At 42.9% G+C, this 20,247-nt stretch overlaps 1 protein-coding gene across 1 annotated transcript in view; it reads left to right on the top strand.

Annotated features, from left to right (window-relative positions):
• snx29 (sorting nexin 29) overlaps positions 1-20,247 on the top strand; it is a 153,796-nt gene that overhangs the window by 95,514 nt on the left and 38,035 nt on the right. Inside the window, exons 17-18 of the mRNA XM_084567879.1 lie at positions 2,258-2,313; positions 2,643-2,724. Coding sequence (XP_084424005.1) covers positions 2,258-2,313; positions 2,643-2,724 — 138 coding nt within the window. The remainder of the gene's footprint in view (positions 1-2,257; positions 2,314-2,642; positions 2,725-20,247) is intronic.

Here is a 20,247-nt window from a genome sequence, read left to right as displayed (position 1 = left end):
CCAGAGCTTGTCTTCTCTTTCAGATGTGTCTTCTCAGTGTATAGGTGCTTGTTAAAGCTGTTGTTCATATAAAGAATACTCCTATGTGAACCACAGAACATAAATGTCACTGCCCACCATTTTTGATTCAGTTATTTCCCGAAATGCAATTATCCCGCAAAATTCCGACCAGTCACAAAGCGCGTAGTGTTGACGGTGTGTTGATCGCCTTGAGAGCACAAACCGAACCAAGGTCAAATGCAACATTGGAAGAATAATGTTTCAATTACTCCCAGAATCTGAATGAATTACAGAGTCAAGATTCAAGTCGTGTTTATTGTCACTTACACATTACGTTAATAAAAATCATACAGAGGTGTGAAATACTGTTTCTCCTAGTCCCACTACATACACCGATAAGACATAACATTATGACCACTGACAGGATAAGTGAATACCATTGACATTGGTCCTGGCATTCCTGTGGATGTTACTTAGGCATGTACCACCCACCTAGACCAGACCAGGCACCCCCACCCCATAGCAATGACACTCCTTGATGGCAGCAGCCATCCCCAGCAGGATGCAGCCTGACACAGACACACAAGTGTGTTCCAATGCTAACTATCCATTTCTACTGTTAAGGGATGTTTCAACTAAACTACTTTTTCTCCTCACTCTCAAAGTTGTCCTCTACAATAACAGCAAACACTCAGAATGTCAACATCTGGTCATGCTCCGGAGAGCTTGAAGCTGTCTGGACACACACACACACTCACACACACACACGTTGGCCACAGTTTGAGATATACAGCTGCAGTGAAGGGAGCCCCAGGCTGAAGATAGGACCTCTTATCCCTCAGCTTCAGCCCTGCTCTGCTGGACTGCTCACTCTCTGTGTTGTGTGTGTTTGTGCGTATTGATGTGTGTCCATCTCTGGCTCCTCATTGCTGCATGCCTCCAACTTCTAAGAGCTGCCACAGATGACCGGACCAGGGCCGCTTTCCTGCTTCTAAACCTTAACACCTCTCTTTATTCATCTCATCTTCTATTACTGTCTGTGTGGCTGCCTGTGTTTGTGTGTGAGCCTTTGAGGGTTTGATCAAAGCCTGGAGGCTGGAGACCCAGCAGAAGGGCATGTGGAGGCAGTGTTAGTCCAGGTTTTAAATGGCCTCTCTGGGAGAACTGAGAAGTTGACAGTTCAGGTCTGAGCGACACAGACAGGACAATGTTTCCACCACTTACACTGACTTATCTTCATTTCCAGGTGACTTGCCCCTAACCTTGGCTATGACCACTATCTGTCCAACCCTAACATAACGCAAACCTCAAAGTCTTAACAACCTAAAACTTTGTAAAGTTGCTCTTTCCGCCCAAAGTAAAGTCCTTTCAACAGGTATAAACAGATTTAGGTCATCACAACACAGTAATACAACTATACATTCTCTCTTTTACGCAAACATTTTCACACACCTGCAAGGCCAACATCTGGCCCTGGACACGTGGTTCCTCAAGGGACATGGAAGCAAGCGAAGACTGTCACGAGCTTGATGAATTCCCTCACACACTGACATATCATGTCTGTCAAATTAGGGAAAGTGCTGCAACCCAGCAGTGTTACTGTATATAACATCAGTGGATACTCATCAGCAGTGACGGGAGCGCACACACAAACACAAACAGTTCAGGGTGTCCATATGGAGGCTTTCCAGATGTGTATGCTACATGAATGAACATGTGCATTGCAGTAAGCTATCCCACCGCCTGATCAGATGAGCTCAGGTGCTCTTTTAACGCACTGCCACCTGTCACATTTCTAATTGGTTAATATCAGCTACATCCACATCTTTTATACAGTCTGTGGTTAGAATGAGAAAAATTGTGATGGACCGCTAGTACGTTCACTTTGCAACATGGTCTCCAGCTCATATGTACTTAGTGCTAAGTCTAATAGCTGTTTATAAATTACTCATATTTAGACATTTCAAAAAAACAAGATATTATGGAGTCACTTCTGTCTGTTTCCTCCTTAACATAAAGTTTGTTGATATTTATATTTTTAATTGGTGGGCCAGTCTTTCCACTCGGTTGGCAGCCACACAAGTAGCCCCTGGGGTACAACTAGATATATGCTTATGACTCACTGGTATACTGGACACTGTGTATTCTTGTACGTATGTGATATATTTCTGTATGACTTTCTACTGTATATGTAATGAATGTCTATTGTTTTTGTCCTCGCCCTCTGACACTGTCTCTCCCACTCATTTTTTTCCAGGTTCCTGGTGATTTAAGCCAAACGTCAGATGACCCCAGCCTGTCAGATTTTGAGACGTGAGAATATTCCCCTTTTCGCTTTTCCCCCAATACTCCCATGTCTTTCTATCACTCCTTCTCTACCCTTAAGCTCACTTGTCTTTCTCTGCTATTATTCTTCTTTAATCTCAGGTTTGCACAGTTAAAGTTCTGTTCGAGTTAATTCACTGCGCTTTGGATTTGTGACCAAATTAGACTCCGCCGTGTTCCACTAGAGTGAACAGTACTCTGCTGTAGCCGTCCAAGCATAGCTGACACACTGTTGATGCTGCTGCTGCCACTAATAATGCTAATGATGGTGATAATGATGACGACAGTGAGCATGGTTTGCTGTTTGTGTCACTCAGGGCTCATCGCGCTCTCATCAACGTGTGGATCCCCTCTGTGTTCCTGCAGGGCAGAGCTGCCAACGCCTACCACGTCTATCAGGTACACTCAGCCACATTAATATCTCCGTCTGTCTGAGCACTGTCTTCTGTTGAGCAGCCAGAATTAGTCATTTTTTAATCAGGATGTATTTATCTGAAACTTACTTTGAGACTTAACGTACAGTGCACGATATTCATACCGAAATGCCCCGACGTAAAGAGATTTTGTGAGCGTTTTTAATTGAAATATAAAGAGTACGATTAAGCGATGAACATGACTGGAAGATAAAAGTTCATAAAGGCAGCGAGTGGGATACATTAGCTCGTATTTGCATTAATAGCTTATCGTCGAGGTTCATTAGCACATGTGCTTTCACTGTTTTACCCTCTTATCTCTGCTCACGTGGTGAGTGTTTGGCAGTGTTTGGCACTCGCTCCAACCACTTTCATTGTTGCATTGATTTTCATCAATGAGGCATGCGACTTTTAGTAGTTAGTGCCATCAACTTTCAGCTAGATTTCTCAGAAATTTGGTACAAAATTGTACACATTTTTTTTTTAACAAAGAGAGACAGGATGTTATGGGTGAGAGAGGGAGGATAACACGCAGCAAAGGGTGCAGGCTGGGGACAGTAAGGCTCTGCAATAAGGCCAGGTGAACAAGGTGAACTATACAGGCACCTCGATTCCCTGACTTAGATAGATAATGAAGATAATAAAGACAGATGCTTTATTTTTCTCAAACTGGGAAATTTCATGGTTGCAGCAGCAATGTACAGGCACTCAACACCATACACAATATATAACATCAACAATGAAAAAAAAAATAGAGAAATAAAAACAAAAATATATACACAGTATTTACAAGAATTATAAGATAAGTGAATACTATAAAAAATAATTTTGAGTCTGCGAGATAAACTAAATACGATTATTAAATCAAACATTTTAGTGCCAATTAGAAAATGTTAATATGCTTAAGTAAGGCATTGATTCAGTAAGCAAGTAAACATGATAAACCATACATCCCGAACATGTTTGCATTTGTGTTGCGAACATACACTCACTTGCCAGATCATTAGGTACACTAGTGAAAGCAAATGCATTCTAATATGGCAGCCCTGCACTAAATCCTCCTTCATGACTGTTATAAAGTTCAGTCAGTGTTGAAACTAGATGTTAAACTGGATTGAATTAAGTGAATCTGTTATTTAGTCAAGCCTAAAATGGGATTGTCAGAATAATAGAAACATGTGTCGGTACAACATAATGCAATTCAGTAGTACTTTAAACCACAGCCTATGCAATGAAGACACTTGAATCAACAGCTCTTTCACTTATTTCAAACAAAGACTGAAAGCCGTAACCTTCATGAAGCTAAGATGATCATAGTCAGGCAGAGAAGCTTGTTCAGTGATAGGCTGCACCACGGACAGGCTGAGGAGGTGATTCGTTCCTCACGCCATAAGGCTATACAGCGCTTAACTGTGAGGAACCAAAAGGACCAACTGGATTGTGATATTATAATATTTTATTTTATAATTTTTACTAAAATATCTATCTAATAAATTGGGAAGTGAGTATATTAGAATACTTATGTTAGCATTTAGCTCAAAGCACTACTGTGCTTTACTATAACATGGATAAAGTCTTCGTATGACTCAGATATACTATATGATCGTAATGTGAATAAACTGAACAGAACATGTTTAAGTGTAGAAGAGGCACAAAATAAGAAAAAAATATAATTTTTTTTAATGATCTCCTACAACACTGAGGAAAAGGTTTAATGTGACGGTTTGTCTTTTGTCTCATCAGTTCTCCAATGTAGATGTGTGTCATCGATTGGTGCCTCCTTCTCTAGTCCTAAATCGACCAAAATAGTGACTGCGCCTCCCGCCACAGTCTGTGCCACTTCTACTTCACAATCAGGTCTTATCAGAACTTTTACATGACTGATAATAGCACAGCTCCACTTAGCTAAACTAGTGGTTCTTGAGCTCGACGCCATGTACTTATCTATGAGAGGTTGGTTGGGAACTGGACTCGAGAGCAGCTTAACAAACCGCACTGCTGCTTCTTCATGTATCCGTCAAGTTATCAAGGAAAGTAGACAACGGCAGCTCATTCCCCCGGTGACTGCTTTACTGTGTCTGTCACATTAACAAGGTGTTACACCTCAGCTCCCTCACCACAGCCGTCCTCCGGTTCCCCCGCGTGAGACTCAAACACACACTCAGGCATTCAGTCCCCTGGTTCGGCTTCGTGAGACAGACAGAGTCACACACGCAGATAGACTGTCACACTGACACGCATGAATGTACACACACGAGTCTAGTGGTACGGACACAAATATGATGTCCGGTGCACAAAATACACACAGAGATACACGCATTACAGCTAAGGTATTTACGGAAACCGTTACCATTAGAGGTCAGACACACACTCGTAAAGAAACACAGCACACCTACAGTGTGTGCTCTGCAGACACACACACACACAGTGCTGTTATCTGCTCTGTAGCCAGAAGGTACACCTGTAACGTTAGTCAAGGGAATCCATATGTGAGAGGCAAAGACGGGTGACACATCCTTAGCTCTAACTGATAGTCAAGACTGGTTGGCAACCAAGCTCAGCTCAGCTCCAGCTTATACATAATAGATGTGAATTCACAACCCAGGACTTGATTTTTTTTAGAGCCGGCTGACATCTTTCTGTGTGAAATTGTCTCCTGCACCCGACAGGGCAGCGGCACGACAATGGCAAACGAAGTGCACCGTTTTAATTCCTCTCGTTCCCGTCGCGTACAGCTCAGGACCTTCTGGCGCAGATGCTTGGGTCAGCGCTCTTCGTTCGACGCCGCAAGTCACGCTGTGATAAATGTATCTGGGTGTGTCTCGACACGCGGTGAAAATAATTTCGAATTTGCATTTTGTGGCGTCGGCGGTGATAAAATATTCAGCGGAAAGCAGATCACATTTAAATTTCAGCGCAGTGTTAAGAGAGTGACTTGTTTCCTGCAATTTGACAACTTTTATATTTAGCAAGGTTTGCAGGTGAGGGGTTTGTAATTGTGCTGTCATAAAAACACAGAATTCATTACGGATTAATGTTGCCCTGACCCCATTTATACAGTATATATATATTTATGAATAAACTATTCACTAAACAATCTCCTTGAGAGTTCATAGATATATTTTGCCTGAAGGAAATCCAGACACTTCTGTAAATGAGTGAAATATGATAATAGCTGTTTAATACAAAGTGTAATTATCGTGTGTCGCTGTCCACTGAGCTTTGGGCATAAATCAGTGTCCACCTGCAGTTGCGGAAATGTGGATTGGCTCCTGGATCCAAGCTGAACAGTTTCCATGCATTGTGTTGATTTAGTCTATTTTCTTCTCGGCAATAGTCTCCGAGAGACTACTGTCCAGTCCTGGAGCTGGTATAAAGCACAGCCCATCTGGTGTATTGGACCCTTCCCAGAGCTATATTCGTCTAATGGCTCCCTGTGGAAACCGCTTTTGTTCTTAGACAGGCTAATGGATGGCCAAGGTTACTGGAGACGCTGTTGTTAAGGTGAGGTTGTTGTGGTGATTGAACACTGAGCCAACAGTCTTAAAGACCTGAGAGTATCATGAGGAGAGGGCAGGGGTCTCTTTAAAATACCCTCTAGTGAGTGCGCATTGGATTTCTTTCCTCCGTCTTTTTCTCATTGACACACACACACACACACACACACACACACACACACGCATACGCTTGCAAAATTGAACCAATGATGAGAGCAATGAGCCAAAGCCAGAGAGGGTTTTGGGAGGCTGGGAGACTGAATGGGATTTAGACGCCGCAGCCTAAGTTAGGTCACAGCAACCTTGTGATTGAAAATAAGCACGCAAACAGCTCTATGATGCAGCCAAACCAGTCCAGAGAGGAGGAAAGGCTGATCTAACCATCCCCTCTCACATTGCATGTCTCTCGTTTGCTTCATCCCTCTTTCACCCTGTCCTTCTTTTCAGCCTGTCTCCCTCTTCCTGCCAGCTTGCATGGCATTATGGTGGGGGTAAAACTGCTTGTACTCTATTTTCTCTTTGCCTGTCTTCAGGAAGTCAGGCTTTCTGAAAACTTGGCCTATGGATGGATGGTGAGAGACAGACAGAGATGGAAGATGGAGAGACATACTGATGGATTTGCTCCATTATAACTCGGGCCCTGCTCTTTGTGCCACGCTGTGCCTCTGGGCCTTCGCCCTTCCATCGTTTCATTACTTCCCGTGTCTCTTTTCCCCCCTTCTGAACTCATAATGAGCGAATTATACCGGCTGTGGCAAATCAGCGTCTCCCTCTCACACAACACCAACAATGAAGGCTATTAAGAGAGGAAGGGAGGAAGCACACCATCAGCGAACACAAGGAGTCGTTTGGCGTGTGCAGGAGTGTCTTTGTTTCATTACCTGCGTATTTTAAGCCGACGCTGTGTTGTGAAAAGAGCATCCGACAGAGGCTGATGGGAAACTGGCTGATTGTGTGTTAATGGGAGCCGTTTTGTGGAGTTGGGCTTTCAAGAAGGTAGTCAGCAAAAACTAATTTGAAGTAGCAATTAGGATTTGGGGGAAGAGAGCCAGAAACAATGAGGAGGCATTTTGGCTTTAACATGGTAACGTCAGGTAGGTGGTCCATCACTTTGGTCCAACCATAGGTATCTTAACAGCTATCACTTGCCATGATTGTGATAACTCTTGCCGAGTTGGGCAGTTCTGACTTTTCATCTTGTGCTACCATGAAGATAATATTTGTAGTTTGAGTAATGTGACGATTGGATGGATGGAATTAGGTATACTCCAATGCATCATTAGACATCCTAATCTAACACACCCTTTTAAATTATACCCAGGGTGTAGCTGCCTCTTTTGCTTTGGCTCCACTCGTGCTCCACCTCTTTGCCAAGTTTTGAATTAGCCCACAGTTAGTCGGAGTTTTTCACCAGCCAAATGGCGGTGGCCTTTGCCACCAGTCCTGGGGGTGACGTCACGGAGGGTTTGACCAATGTCAATGAGTAAGAACAAAACTAAACTCTGATTGCTTGGTTGCACTTTCTGGCCAATAAATAGTCTACGGTACATAACACACTATCGTTTTTAGTTTCCATTTTTTGTACGGATTAAACAAATGAGAGCTTGTGAACATTAGAGGTGCTACAAAGCTATGTTTCGCTCATACACAACCAATCAACCTGTCTCTTTCTATAACTTAAAGGGGAACTACTGTTTTTTTACAACCTGGACCTTATTACTAGCATAAAATAACTTTTGTGTCATTTGCACTCGTTTAGGAAATAATTAGATCAGCGTAAATCCATATAGCGGGAGTGACAGGGCACCGAGACCCCTTTAAATCGTAACTGACAGACCTGAAAAGGCTATTGTTGGTCTCATCTAGCTGTCTACTTTTGTCAAACTATTGCCTTACGATGTGTCTTTTGGGTTTGGTACCTACTATTCAACCTAAATATTGATAATCTTTTGTTTAAAAGGTTACCTTACCCTTTGGACAGATTATTACATAGGCCTGCACCAGTTTCCAGTAACTACATAGAAACTCTTGACATTATGTATTCGTATTTTAGGATACGAATGTAGGCACTATGGAAAAACAGCAACTGCATCGCACTAACTGGTTCAATTTACTGTGCCTTTACTGTTTATTAGCACATCTTCATTGCTGCAAAGTGAATCTGTGTAGCTTTTATTTTTAAAATAGTCACAATATCTCTGTTTTCATTCACGTATAATTAAGCGCCTTGAATGATGAATCGTGCTTTGTGGCTTAAGGTATTTTTTTTTATTTTCCTGACATTTGTCTTGTCAGACACTCTGAAGTCTTGCTGCTGAGAAACCCACTGCTGTGCTGCTGTCTGATGGGAGCTTTCAGGTCGTTGATGATTAGGTGTCGTACCTGCGGTGCGGAGCGGCAGGAGGGACGCGCCGCTCTTATTTGCACCTCTCGACGTCGAGCTTTTGATCAAGTTTTGTTTGCTAACAAAGCGGAGACAAATATGATCGTTATCACTCGCCGACCCATCTGTAGTCACATGCTTTGATTTGAGGGGAATAATGGAATAATTTCACGAGCTGGCTGTCGTGTGAACTCCTGATTCGTGCAGTTGGCAAAGTGAGACGTTTTTAATCAGAACAGGCAAACACATCACACCTCAGTTTACACCAAAGGAGGGGAAAACGTGGCATGGAGGGGAGCTTTAAATGATCTGAAGAATAACTGCTTGTTCCCCATGAAGACTTACTTTGCAGAGACACTAACATGTTAGAAGTTTTGGGGCAATGTGGAGTGGACTAGTTTCACCTTCTACGTCTTTTCTTCCTTTGTTAAATGTCAAACAAAGGCAATGTGTTTACTGCCTCTCATCATCATCCATTTCTCTGCCTCTGCCTCTCTCCCCCACCTTTTTGACTCTCCTCTGCCTTATTATCTGCCTCTTGTTCTTTTCGTCTTTATCAATCTTCCCTTTTTCCCTTTTTACTCTCTCATTTACTCTCTCTCTCTCCTCATTGCCCTCTCTCCCACACATTTTCCCGACGTTCACCCAGTCATTTTCCGTTCTGAGTTCAGGCTGCGAGGGTGGTGTTGCTCCTGGTGATGAGTTCCAGGACAGAACGGGCGGGACCGTCCCACCTCCACAGCTGTTTGACAACATTAATGAATCACAGTCTTAGCCTCGCACCACTTCCTGGATGAGACAAACTCCTTGAGAATACGAAGGACTGCTCGCTACAAAAAAACCAAACTATTTTGCGCTAATCGACATGTGCTCACGCATCCATCTGTGCGCGCATGCATAAAACAAACACAAATAACAAGAACAAATGTGATAAAGTGTGAATTGACTGTATGTAAATTACATTCTAGCACTACTCACTACTCATTTAATACATATACTGGGTCAGCATATATTTCAAATAAGACATTCTCTTTCATCAGCAAAACGCTGAGACTATAGTTTCGACATAAAATCAGCGGCTCACTCTAAATTTCTCGCTGTATTAATTATGCTAGAGAGACTGGATAATGTCTACTGTAACTTATCTCTCTCTCATTTGATTCCTCTTTCTGTCCTTCACACTTTCTTTTTTCCAACCAGCTGGATATTAAGTGATGCTGTAGGTTAAAAACAAAAACACGTGAGCACTGTAAATACTCTTCTCGTCTTCAAGTGGTGCTTTTTATGTACTCTCAGAGAGCGATGGAGGGTCCCAATTAATATCGGTTACCTTCGTTGGCTGTCCCTTTGCCTCCCAAAGCCTTTAATATGCACCACATAATTCAGCCACTCAATGAATAATGGAGACGTTCTTGTTGACACCCTTTCAGAAGTGTGCACCGCTGCCTGCAATTGACTGACATCTCCCCGGAGAAATAGACTGCGGGCAATGTGTTAGCCCCTTTAATTTCTGTGTTAGCTGTTGGATACAGACGGGGTTTGAGAGAATTGCGGTTGCCAGGGCGGTAAGCTTTACACCCAGACCCGCTCGCTCTGAGTCGCTCTGATTAGCCAGGGGCTTAAACCGCGCGGAGCAGGCCGGCTTCAGCTGTGCAGATGAGATGATACATCCATATGTATTAACGTGAACTTTGAGCGTGTTTGCAGCTAGCTCTGTGCGTGCGCTGGTGTTGCATTCAAAGACCGTTTTTAAATGCAGTTAGTGCCGATCGTGATCTTTTCCGGCGTTGTCACGCGCTGACAGGAGCCTCCGTGTGTATGCGGGCGCGCGTTTGAGTTATTATGGTTATTATAATGGCTGGTGTGTGACAGAGGGAGATAACTATTATGTTGATGATGGTAATGATGAATGTTTTACAAAGATGATGATGATAATTACAATCGTTGTCTTGGTCTTACATCCATCAGTCATAGATTAAACACTCTCGGGGAAGGCGCAGAGGCTGCTTTTACTGCTACACATTGCTGCACCGGCACCTCATCAACTTCAGCACGAGCGTAATTTACATTTCATTTCCATTTTAGGCACTTAAGTCAGAGCAAATCACAAAGGGGAGGTTGAGGTTCAGTTTCTTGTTCAGTGGCACTTATACAAAGAGCATTACCGCTGATGGACGCGTCTATTGGCACGAGCAGGGCAAGAAGATTTGGCCTCCTGGCTTGAGAGGGAAGACACAAAAACTGCAACTCTTGTATTGTAACACATCACAACTGAGCCTTACACGTATAAATGCAAATACATACACCGATCAGCCACAACATTAAAACCCACTGAAAGAAGTTAATAACATTGACCATCTTGTGACAATTCAATGTTCTGATAGGAAACGTTGGACCTGGCATTCATGTGGATGTTACTTAGACATGCACCACCCACCTAGACCAGACCAGGAACCCCATAACCATAGCAATGACACTTCTTGATCCCCAGCAGGATGCAGCCTGCAGCCTGACACAGGCACATACACAAAAACACTTTAGGAACAACTCACAAAACATGAAAAACAGCACAAGGTGTTGACCTGGCCTATAAAAGTGATACTGTAACAAGAAATATTCTTTAACAGTGTGATATAGTGCATTGCCCAATCTAAACATGCCTATTCGACAAGAATAGAACTGATTTCTCTTATGTGTGAGCATACGCAGCAATAAATACAATTCTGATTGTGGCCAATAGACTGGATCAGAGCAGCTCAGACACGTGTTGGGGAATGCGCTGGAACAAGTCTGATCCACGGCGTCTCCAACTCTCAGCTTACGGGACTTAAAGGACTTGCCCTTCATGTCTCTGTGCCACTGTGCCGTTCTGCTGGCAGCACTCCGTTTCATCGCGCCGCAACTTTTGTTTTTCTTTTCCTTGCGCTGCATCTCTGTCTGGATTTCAGCCCTTCTTAACGTAGCAAAGCCACACTGAGCGGATCTTGAAACGGGCCACGAGAGCGGCTTTCACGAGAGCGGCGCATCCAAACAGCCGGCGGAGGAGCGAATGAGCCGCACCCTGCTGACGACGAACCATATGTCCTCAAACCGTACAATAGCTCTCCTCTTTGAAATAAGACAACTGAGGAAATACAGTGAACTGTAGTTAACATGCTGTCTCTGACTCCTGATGTCGAAGTCCTGCTGAGAACAAAGATACAGAAAACAACTTTTTTATGCCTATTTTGAAAGGTGGTAGTGGATAGAAGTAGAAAATGATGAGTGCAGTGAGGAGTACAGAGCACCTGCTCAACCAGGTGAGCTATTGGGCGCCCGGGAAAAACAACTTTTAGGCAAAATAGGACGACTGCTCATCCAAATGATTTCACACATGACACTTCACAATTCACCTGCCAAGTGTGAAGAGGATCAGATGAATGGTTGTTGAGAAACACGCAGAAAAATACACACATGGACCTATCTAGTGAGAATGTGAAACTGGTCTTTTTAAAAGGTTCTTCAGTCACTTAGTGAATATTAAACCTAGATTAATTCTAAAAAAAAATGCATTTCTTGGCGCCAGTATAAGCAGGTGTACTAAAACACTGTTGAGCCAAAACATTATGACCTTGTATAACATTGATTGTCTCCTAAAAACAGTGCCTAGTGATCATTGTGGCTGGAAGACTGGCTCAGAGCAGCTCAGACACGTGTCGGGGAATGTGCTAGAACAAGTCTGATCCACGGCGTCTCCAGCTCTGAGCTTACGGGACTTAAGGGACTCGTGTCTCGGTGCCCCTGTGTTGTTCTACAGGCTGCACTCTGTTTCATCATACCACAAGTTTTTTTTTTTTCTCCCCTCTATATTACTCATACTGCATCTTAACCCTGCTCAACACGGCTGAGCCACACTGATCTGATCTAGAAATGAGCCCAGCAGTCGGGGCTAAAGTCCTGCTGTGGCACTTCATGTGAGCCGCCCTCCAATAAAAACTTCAAAGGTTTGTCTTTAGCAGGTGGAAATGGGATGTGAGAGGGGGAATGGGAGCTTGGCTTAGGAATCAGTGTTCGGATGGTGACGCCCCTGCCCCTCGGAGGTAGTCAGACGGGATTGTGATGATCTCTATTTTAGCCTCCAGACATCTGCTCACATATCGGAGCTGGAACATAATTTGTCAGTCTGCTTCACCACCCTTCTCTGCTCTTCTGCCTATGTTTCTTCTCCCTTGTTACCCGCAATTTATATTTACCCATTTTGTTTGTCTCGATAATTGTCTGCCTCTCCCTCTCAAGCTTCATTTTCCTCATCACTCCACTTTCCCTCCCCTCTCTCTTTGTGTGCCATTCAGATCGACTTTGCTCTACATCCTCCGCCCCCCCTGCCCTTGCCCTCAATCATTTGCTCACTGGCTTATTTACTACGCTCAAAGCCACTTCTCAGGACCTGTCAGTGACTCATTTGTTCACAAGAGCGAGGGGAGAGAGGAAGAGTCCCCTACCGTGAGTAAGTTTTTAGTCAAGTGTTTGTGAGGGGACACACAAAGAGGAAGAGTGGGAGGGAATGAGCTGACAGGAGAAAGGAGTGGGAGATGAAGAAAACAGAATAGAGGAAGCAATTGTGATGAAAGACGGCGATAAGAGCTGCAGCTTGTCCTGTTTTTCTCCTGCTACGGCATCAGACGTTCTTTTTTTTTTTCAAGGTAGCCTCCGACTTAGATGTGGAGCGCTCATATCTGGTTATCACCTGCGAGTCTTAAAGAACTTGTGCTGAGTCCTGAAGTGATAAAAAGCTTATAGCGTCTGCTTTTACTGAAGGCCATTCTATATGAGCAAGAGAGGAAGTGGGACTGGAAAATAGAAAGAGATGTTTCTCCTATAGGCCTTCAGAACCTTACTTTACATTGTGGGGGATTTAATCTATGTCTGGCATGCTCACTGAACAGTTAACCTCCTGATATTTTGTGTACTTGCCACAATATTGTTTTACAGACCACGCTGTAGCCATCAATCCATTCTATGGACAAGAAAGCATAATATTGAGGGAAATACTTTTGTACTGCAGTATTTCTTAGTTCTCTGTTTGTCCTCAAACAGCTCTGTTTTATATCCTTCACTGTCGCATTTACCGTCTTTTATTATTGGAAGCTTCATCTCTGATTGTCAGTGTGATCAGATCCCAATTCTGTGCTTGAGTTAAAATGAAAATTGTCCACATTTGGTGCACAGTAGAATAATATGCAAACAGCTGCTGCCTCAAGACAATAGACTGCTGTTTCAGAACCACGAACAGTGGTTGTTGTGTGCATGAGGCACCTGCACTGCACCTGCAACATGATACAACATGTCGTTATTTATTCATTTACATATATAGCTCCGCCCTGATGAAAGTTATTTTAGAAAATCTGTACAAAACCCATCTATAACCCCGGAAGCATCCGTAAGCTCAGTCGTGTCACTTCTGCAAATGGCCTGCTGTGTGAAATGGAACAAAAATCTCCCTTAGAAAGAAAAAGGTAAATGATGTTGAAGCAAACTTTACATGGCTAATTAACCACGTTTCATTGCCCATTATTAAACAAAGGATAATAAAAGGCGCTCCCCTCTAATGAATTGCTGTGATTTTTACGGCAGCCCATCGTTCATAATAAATACAGCGCGTTCTCTCTTCAGGTGCCGGTGCAGGATAAAGGCCACCAGTTTGTTTAATTTGACGTACTCCCATACTTTCAAATCAAGCAGAGTAAAATTTAAATTGAATGAGGAAAAAAATGAAGGCTAATATAGAGGACATGAGTTGCTTAGGCGGTCTGTCGGTGTGGCTCAGAACGCGTTGTGTGTCCGTATTACCAAAAGACTGTGTCCACATGTGGCCAGCCCACCTCAGAATGTGGTCCGGGGCGTGTTCACACCTGTGTTTAAAGCTGTGATCAGATCACTCAGGGTGCATGTTAATACAGGTGTGAACAGGTCCAACTTTAAAGCTGTTAGGGTCAACATTTCTATATGAACTACTGAACACGTGACCAATTTCAAAATGGTTCCCTCGTAGTGATAAATACACATTTGCCTGACTCTGCAGTTCCTCTCATCTCAACAGAGCTTTACAGCAACTTTGAACTCATTGTTTAGATTTTACATCCTACAGTTTTACAGTTTTTAATTCGCTCTCGTCTCCCCTGATGTGTTGTTCTTGGCCAATGAAAGCCTCTAAAGCTCGTTGTGTGACACTTACCCAGCACCAAACAGCGCTCATGCCTTTTCTTTCCCATGGTCCCTTGCTATTGTCCCCCTTCTCAAAACCTCCAAATGGACTCTATTTTCTGCCAAACTGGGTAAATGGTTTGGCTTACAATGAAAGGCTACTGTAAGTGGCTCACTCTTCATTTACTCTCTCTCTGTACTGCTAAACATCCAGTACATACGGTCATCTTTAATCTCAGTCTAGTACCTGTTTCTTCAGTCATTTGTTATGTTTTGTATTTGCTCATATCATGCCCTTGTAGCTTGCAGCTGCTAATTTGTTTCTTCAGCAAGGTGCTGGTCATGGAGAATTTGTCTTTTTTTTTATAGCTCAGATGGTGTTGCTTTAAGTTATAACCACTAATTGCTTTAATGTCCTTAAGTCCTAGAAATCCTTTCAATTATGCACTTAGTCGACATTTGTTCGCATTTTTTATTCATTTACTTTTTTGTCTCTGCAATTTAAATAACACATGTGCTTTCTGATTATGTAGCAGATGCTTATTCATTCTGCTGCCCAACACTTCTTTATTCAGGAAAACCCAATTTCAACCAAATTCTCTCTCTGAAAAGCATCAACATGCACTTAGGGATTTGTTGCAGATGGAACTCTGTTTGCTCGCTTGATTTGCAGAGTGATGTGACATTTTCTTCAATTCGAGCTGTGAAATAGAAAACAGAGTAGTTTAATAATACCCCCCTTTCACATTTAAGAGTTGTCTCAAACGGGGATGGAGGTGGACAGGCTCGGGTGGTTGGTAAAATGAGTGGAGAAACCCTTCCCATGCACACTCTGTGAGAATCGGTTATTAAATTTTAATGAGAAGAAACGGCAGCTGTTTCCTTTGTCACATTTCACGCTAATGGAAGCAACACAAAACCGACCTATTGAGTGTGTGCGCGACACGAAGTATTATACATTCTAGGAATATTTGCAAAATTGAGATGGCTCAAACCCCTCAATCTGTCTGTCAGTGGTAAAAACATAAATGTAAGTTATATGTAAGTAGAAGTCAAGGGTAGAGCAACTGGTGGGACCAATAGAAATGAGGCAGTTTTCCTTGTTTTAAGAGCTCACAGGGACACGCAAAAGGTTAACACCGTTATTTTTTCTGCCAAAATAAATAAATCTCAACATTTATGGGTAGATGGTGAGTAGTTAAAAGTGTCCCGTATTCCCTGCAGCGCCCCTGACTCCATGAATCAAGTTAATCAAAAGCACTCACGGCAGCCTGTTGGCGTTCGGTGTTGCAGCTTTGAGGCTCACATTCTCTTCTCTCTTCAACAATTTGGATTATTTGTGTGTCACTCAGCGCCTCGTCACTCTGATGCAGTGACGCCAGTAGTCATTTGCCGTTTGATTCCTTTGTGGACTCATTCAGTCGTTCGTCAGTCATCCAATTACACATTAATTTTCCCCCTTAATCACTCATTCATCTGTATCATTTGGAGGCAAACGCACTCATCAAAGCAGTGTTTATCTCCCGTCCACACGCCTCCATAATCTCATCCTCTCCACTCCTTCTTTCCTTGACCTTCCACCGATTTTCTTGCTTTTTTCTTTCTCTGTGCAGGTTCAACTCGAGTTGCCCCCAGCTTTGAATGTCTTTTCTTCCTCCTCCTCTTCCTCTCTGCTCTTCCAACAACATCCCTCCTCCTGCCTCTTTGCCTTTTTGTTGCATTTAACACAATAATCACCCTCCTCCTATTTATTTATCTATAAGTCCGATTCGTCGTATGATTTATATCCTTGTTGATTGTGTTATCTGTAGATTCACATTCAACCCGGAAGGCGTTTTGTTTTGTTTTTTTACTTAGTTTGTAGAAAACTGACGAAAGGCTTGACTAATTTCCATGTACTTTTAGCAAGTATTAGAAGATAGTTCATTGAAATACACAAATAGTAACACATATTATTTATTTAGGTACAATTTAACCATTGTAGAAGAAGAAATCACAACAAAATAGCTCACAGCCAACGAATGCGGAAAATATGATGAAAATTTCTGCTTATTTTATGCGTTTGTGTCAAAGTCTCTGCATATATATGACATTCTTTCTATTGTCTTCTGTGGAGGTAAGTCACGCGTATCATGCATATCAAGATTTATTTGCTAATTCAGTTCCCATTGAGCTTGCATGAAAACGGGCAACGTTAGTGAAAGCATTTATACATGCGTGCATCACGTGTCGGCAATGTCATGCTAGTACTCCGCTATAACGCTCATCAGAGATGACGTTTGAGTAGATGGTGTTATGTTGAAGACCTCAAAAATGACCCAGGCGCAGAACTCAGATGTTCAGGCACAAAAGCAGGAGTTTTATGCACAAAAGTTAACAAAAGCTAGAGCGGAGTTCCACGTAGAAGCCAAGGAGTGTATAGAAGCTGGCTGGCGAACACTGGAGCCTGGGCTGCACAGGCAGAAAGGAAATGGCAGGCAGGTTAGGGATTGTACTTCCAAAGTTGACTGAAAGTTAATGGCTGGTTCATAGGCAACTACCGCAGAGGTAAACTGAAGTACCGGCGAAGAGTTGGAGAGTTGAAAGTCCTTAAATAGTGTTCTAGGTTTGACTGTATGATCAGAGGCAGGCCAGTTAGCAGCCCAGCCCCGACGTAACGCCCAGCAGCAGCTCCAATCTGCACACATGAGGAAGAAAGGAAACACAGACAGACATGCAACAATGCCGGCCCAGTGAGTGCACAAGTCGCCTCTTGACAGATGGTGTGACAGAGAGAAGGTGAATTTTTCCGTGCTTTTCCGTCTTGTGTTGCCGCAACGCTTAGTTAAATTCCTGGGGAGGTTCATGTCAGACTACAGCATAAAGCCGTAGCTGTAGAAGTGAAACGAGGTGCCTTTTATTTCCTATGATCCTCCGCTTCTGTCCCCCTTCTCAAAACATCCAAATGGATTCTATTTTCTGCCAAATTGGGCAAATGGTTTGGCCTTCAATGATCTGTGAAGAGGGAGGTGTGACGACATGAAGCTCTGCTGCTGTTGCTTCGGTTTAAAGTGGCTCACTCTTCGGGAGGGAGAAGCCTCACTAGACGTGTAAATACCCACCTTTAATATCAGTCTGGCACTCGTTAGCGAGATCTCTTCTTTTGTAATTTTTCTGTTTTCTGTTTTGTATTGTTTGAAATGTACCCTCATAGCTCACAGCTGCTAATTTGTCTCCTCAATGAGCTTTTTTTCAGTTGTTTCTTTCTTGCTTACTTACTCGTCCTAGTACTTATTTCTGTTAAACCAGAATATGTTGGAACAAGTCAGAAGGCAATGGATTGTTATTCACTGTATTTTTTAATCTTTATGCGATAGCCTTCACTGTGACTTGCTTAGATGAAGCATTTTAGCAACTAGCGAACACATGCCATGCCAGGCATAGGTCAAAGAAAATGTCAGCCATCTTGTGCCTGTGTCTGGCAGTTGCATATTGTTCCAACTGTAAAGTGAGCAAGATGGCTCTCTGTATGAATCTCCTGCAGTGCTGGAAATAAGCTTGCACACAGTTTTCACCACAGTCAGAACTCCTACCGTTAGCCCGCTTGTCAGATCGAGGAACAGCAGACCAGGGTCTTCTCTGAGAGGTGCAGCGGGGAGAGAGACTTCGTTATTATCTGCACTCTCTGCATTTCTTAGCTGTGGCTCACGACTACTCCAGTTTCCACCTGCTCGTTGGAATACCCTCCGGCTAAAGATCTAGTTAAATGTCAAGCAAAGGAAAAAGCTGCAATTATCTGTTCAGAGACTTTCTACTTCAGATCTTTATTTCTGAAGTTGTTTCACGGTTTGCAAGGAATCCTTTTGTCCCCAGGAAACTGTCACGCTGTGTCTTTTACTGGATAAAGCTACAGAGATATACGGGAGGGCTGGGCTCTGTTGCTGTGTGCAGCTTCTGTCTTCCAGGTGCTGAAACGTCCTCACGCAATTAGAAACTTTGAATCATGCATTGCTGTGGATGTGTGTGTGTGTGTGTGTAGACCTCGAGCCCTCCAGTCTGCTAATGGGGATCCTAATGAATAAATCAAAACACCTGCTAGCTAGCTAGCCTTTTAACATCTTGGCTGGCTGAGAAAATGCAGAGCGCAGCTTTTATTATAGTGACACTGTCCGAACTAAGTAAATGTAATCTGATAACCGTCATCTGACGCTCATTATTGAAATGAATCATCACTCAGTTATCACTCTGCAGAGGGACAAATACGTCCCCATATGGCGGTACCTTTCTCTTAAAACGGAATCTGATTTCCCTCATTTGTTCAGTTGCTGTTGCATATTTTAGTTCCTTGGTAGTCTTCTGTACAAATCTGTTGTGTATATATACTGTTCTCACTCAGTGTAGTTATGCCTGAAAATCTCTAATCTGTAGGGATTTATCCAACTCAATTAACTGAACATCTAAGAACGTTCAGAGAGTACAAACACATAGGAGATCGATTGCTGCGATTAAAGTTTTCAGTGCTTATTCAGTTATTTTAATATTCAGATCAGTAGTACAAATTCATGAACAATTTGTTTTCTTGTCTTAGCCTAAGTTCAGTAGCTTTTGTTTAGAATTCCTGAAAATCTATGCAAGTAGTTCACAGACGTTGTGTAAGTAGTCTAAGACGGTCTAATTCCTTGTATTTTAGGCCGAAGGTCAGACAAAAAGACTTACTTTTATGTCTTAGAGGGACTTTGACCGTGGGTTGCTGAAGAACTGCAGTCTCATTCTCATCAGCGTATGTCTTGAACTGCTGATGGACCTGATAAATTGCTTCTCCGAATTGGGGGGGATTGTTGTTTTGGTTAATTGTAATGCTCCCTCAATTGGCTTTCTTTTTCTTAAAGCAAATAATGGCCATTATTTACTTTGAAGTCATTTTGCCAGACTTTGTTGTAGCTTTAAAATGGCTTCAGATCGGCTTCGTTGTGATTACCGTAAACATTAGAGCAATTTCATCAACTTACGGAGAGCTGGTTTGACCTGATGATAGTGCTCCATGTCCAGGTGTCAAGGTCGAGCTCCAAACTTCTTATATCCATGCAAGCCATGGCTGGAGACATGAGGTTTCTGGGTTGTCCGTTGGTCGTCCATGTCTAACACAATGCTGTGATGGCATTTTGTATCTAAAGGGTCAATGATCGAAGGGTTATTGAACAGGTGGCCTTCATTCAGAAAGGGGTTTGTGCAGTTGGTGTTATTTAATCCAGTTGTGCTGGCAGAGATGACTTCCTGCACCTAAATCAGTCTCAGTGGAGGAAAATACAGCACACTTACTGTGTAATACATCTAGTGATGTGATTAAGGAACAGCAAAAGAGTTTTTGGCCTTTAAGTTTGCACTCGAGGTAAGTGAGTCAGCTTGGTGGGTTACAGTTGGTACACGGAAGCAGCAAATTGTAGCACTTCAGCACGAAAACATCTTT

The sequence above is a fragment of the Chelon labrosus genome (assembly GCF_963514085.1).
Source record: "Chelon labrosus genome assembly, chromosome: 19".
Classification (NCBI taxonomy): domain Eukaryota; kingdom Metazoa; phylum Chordata; class Actinopteri; order Mugiliformes; family Mugilidae; genus Chelon; species Chelon labrosus.
The sequence above is the reverse complement of the archived record's forward strand: the minus strand, read 5'-3'. Positions and strand labels throughout refer to the sequence as shown.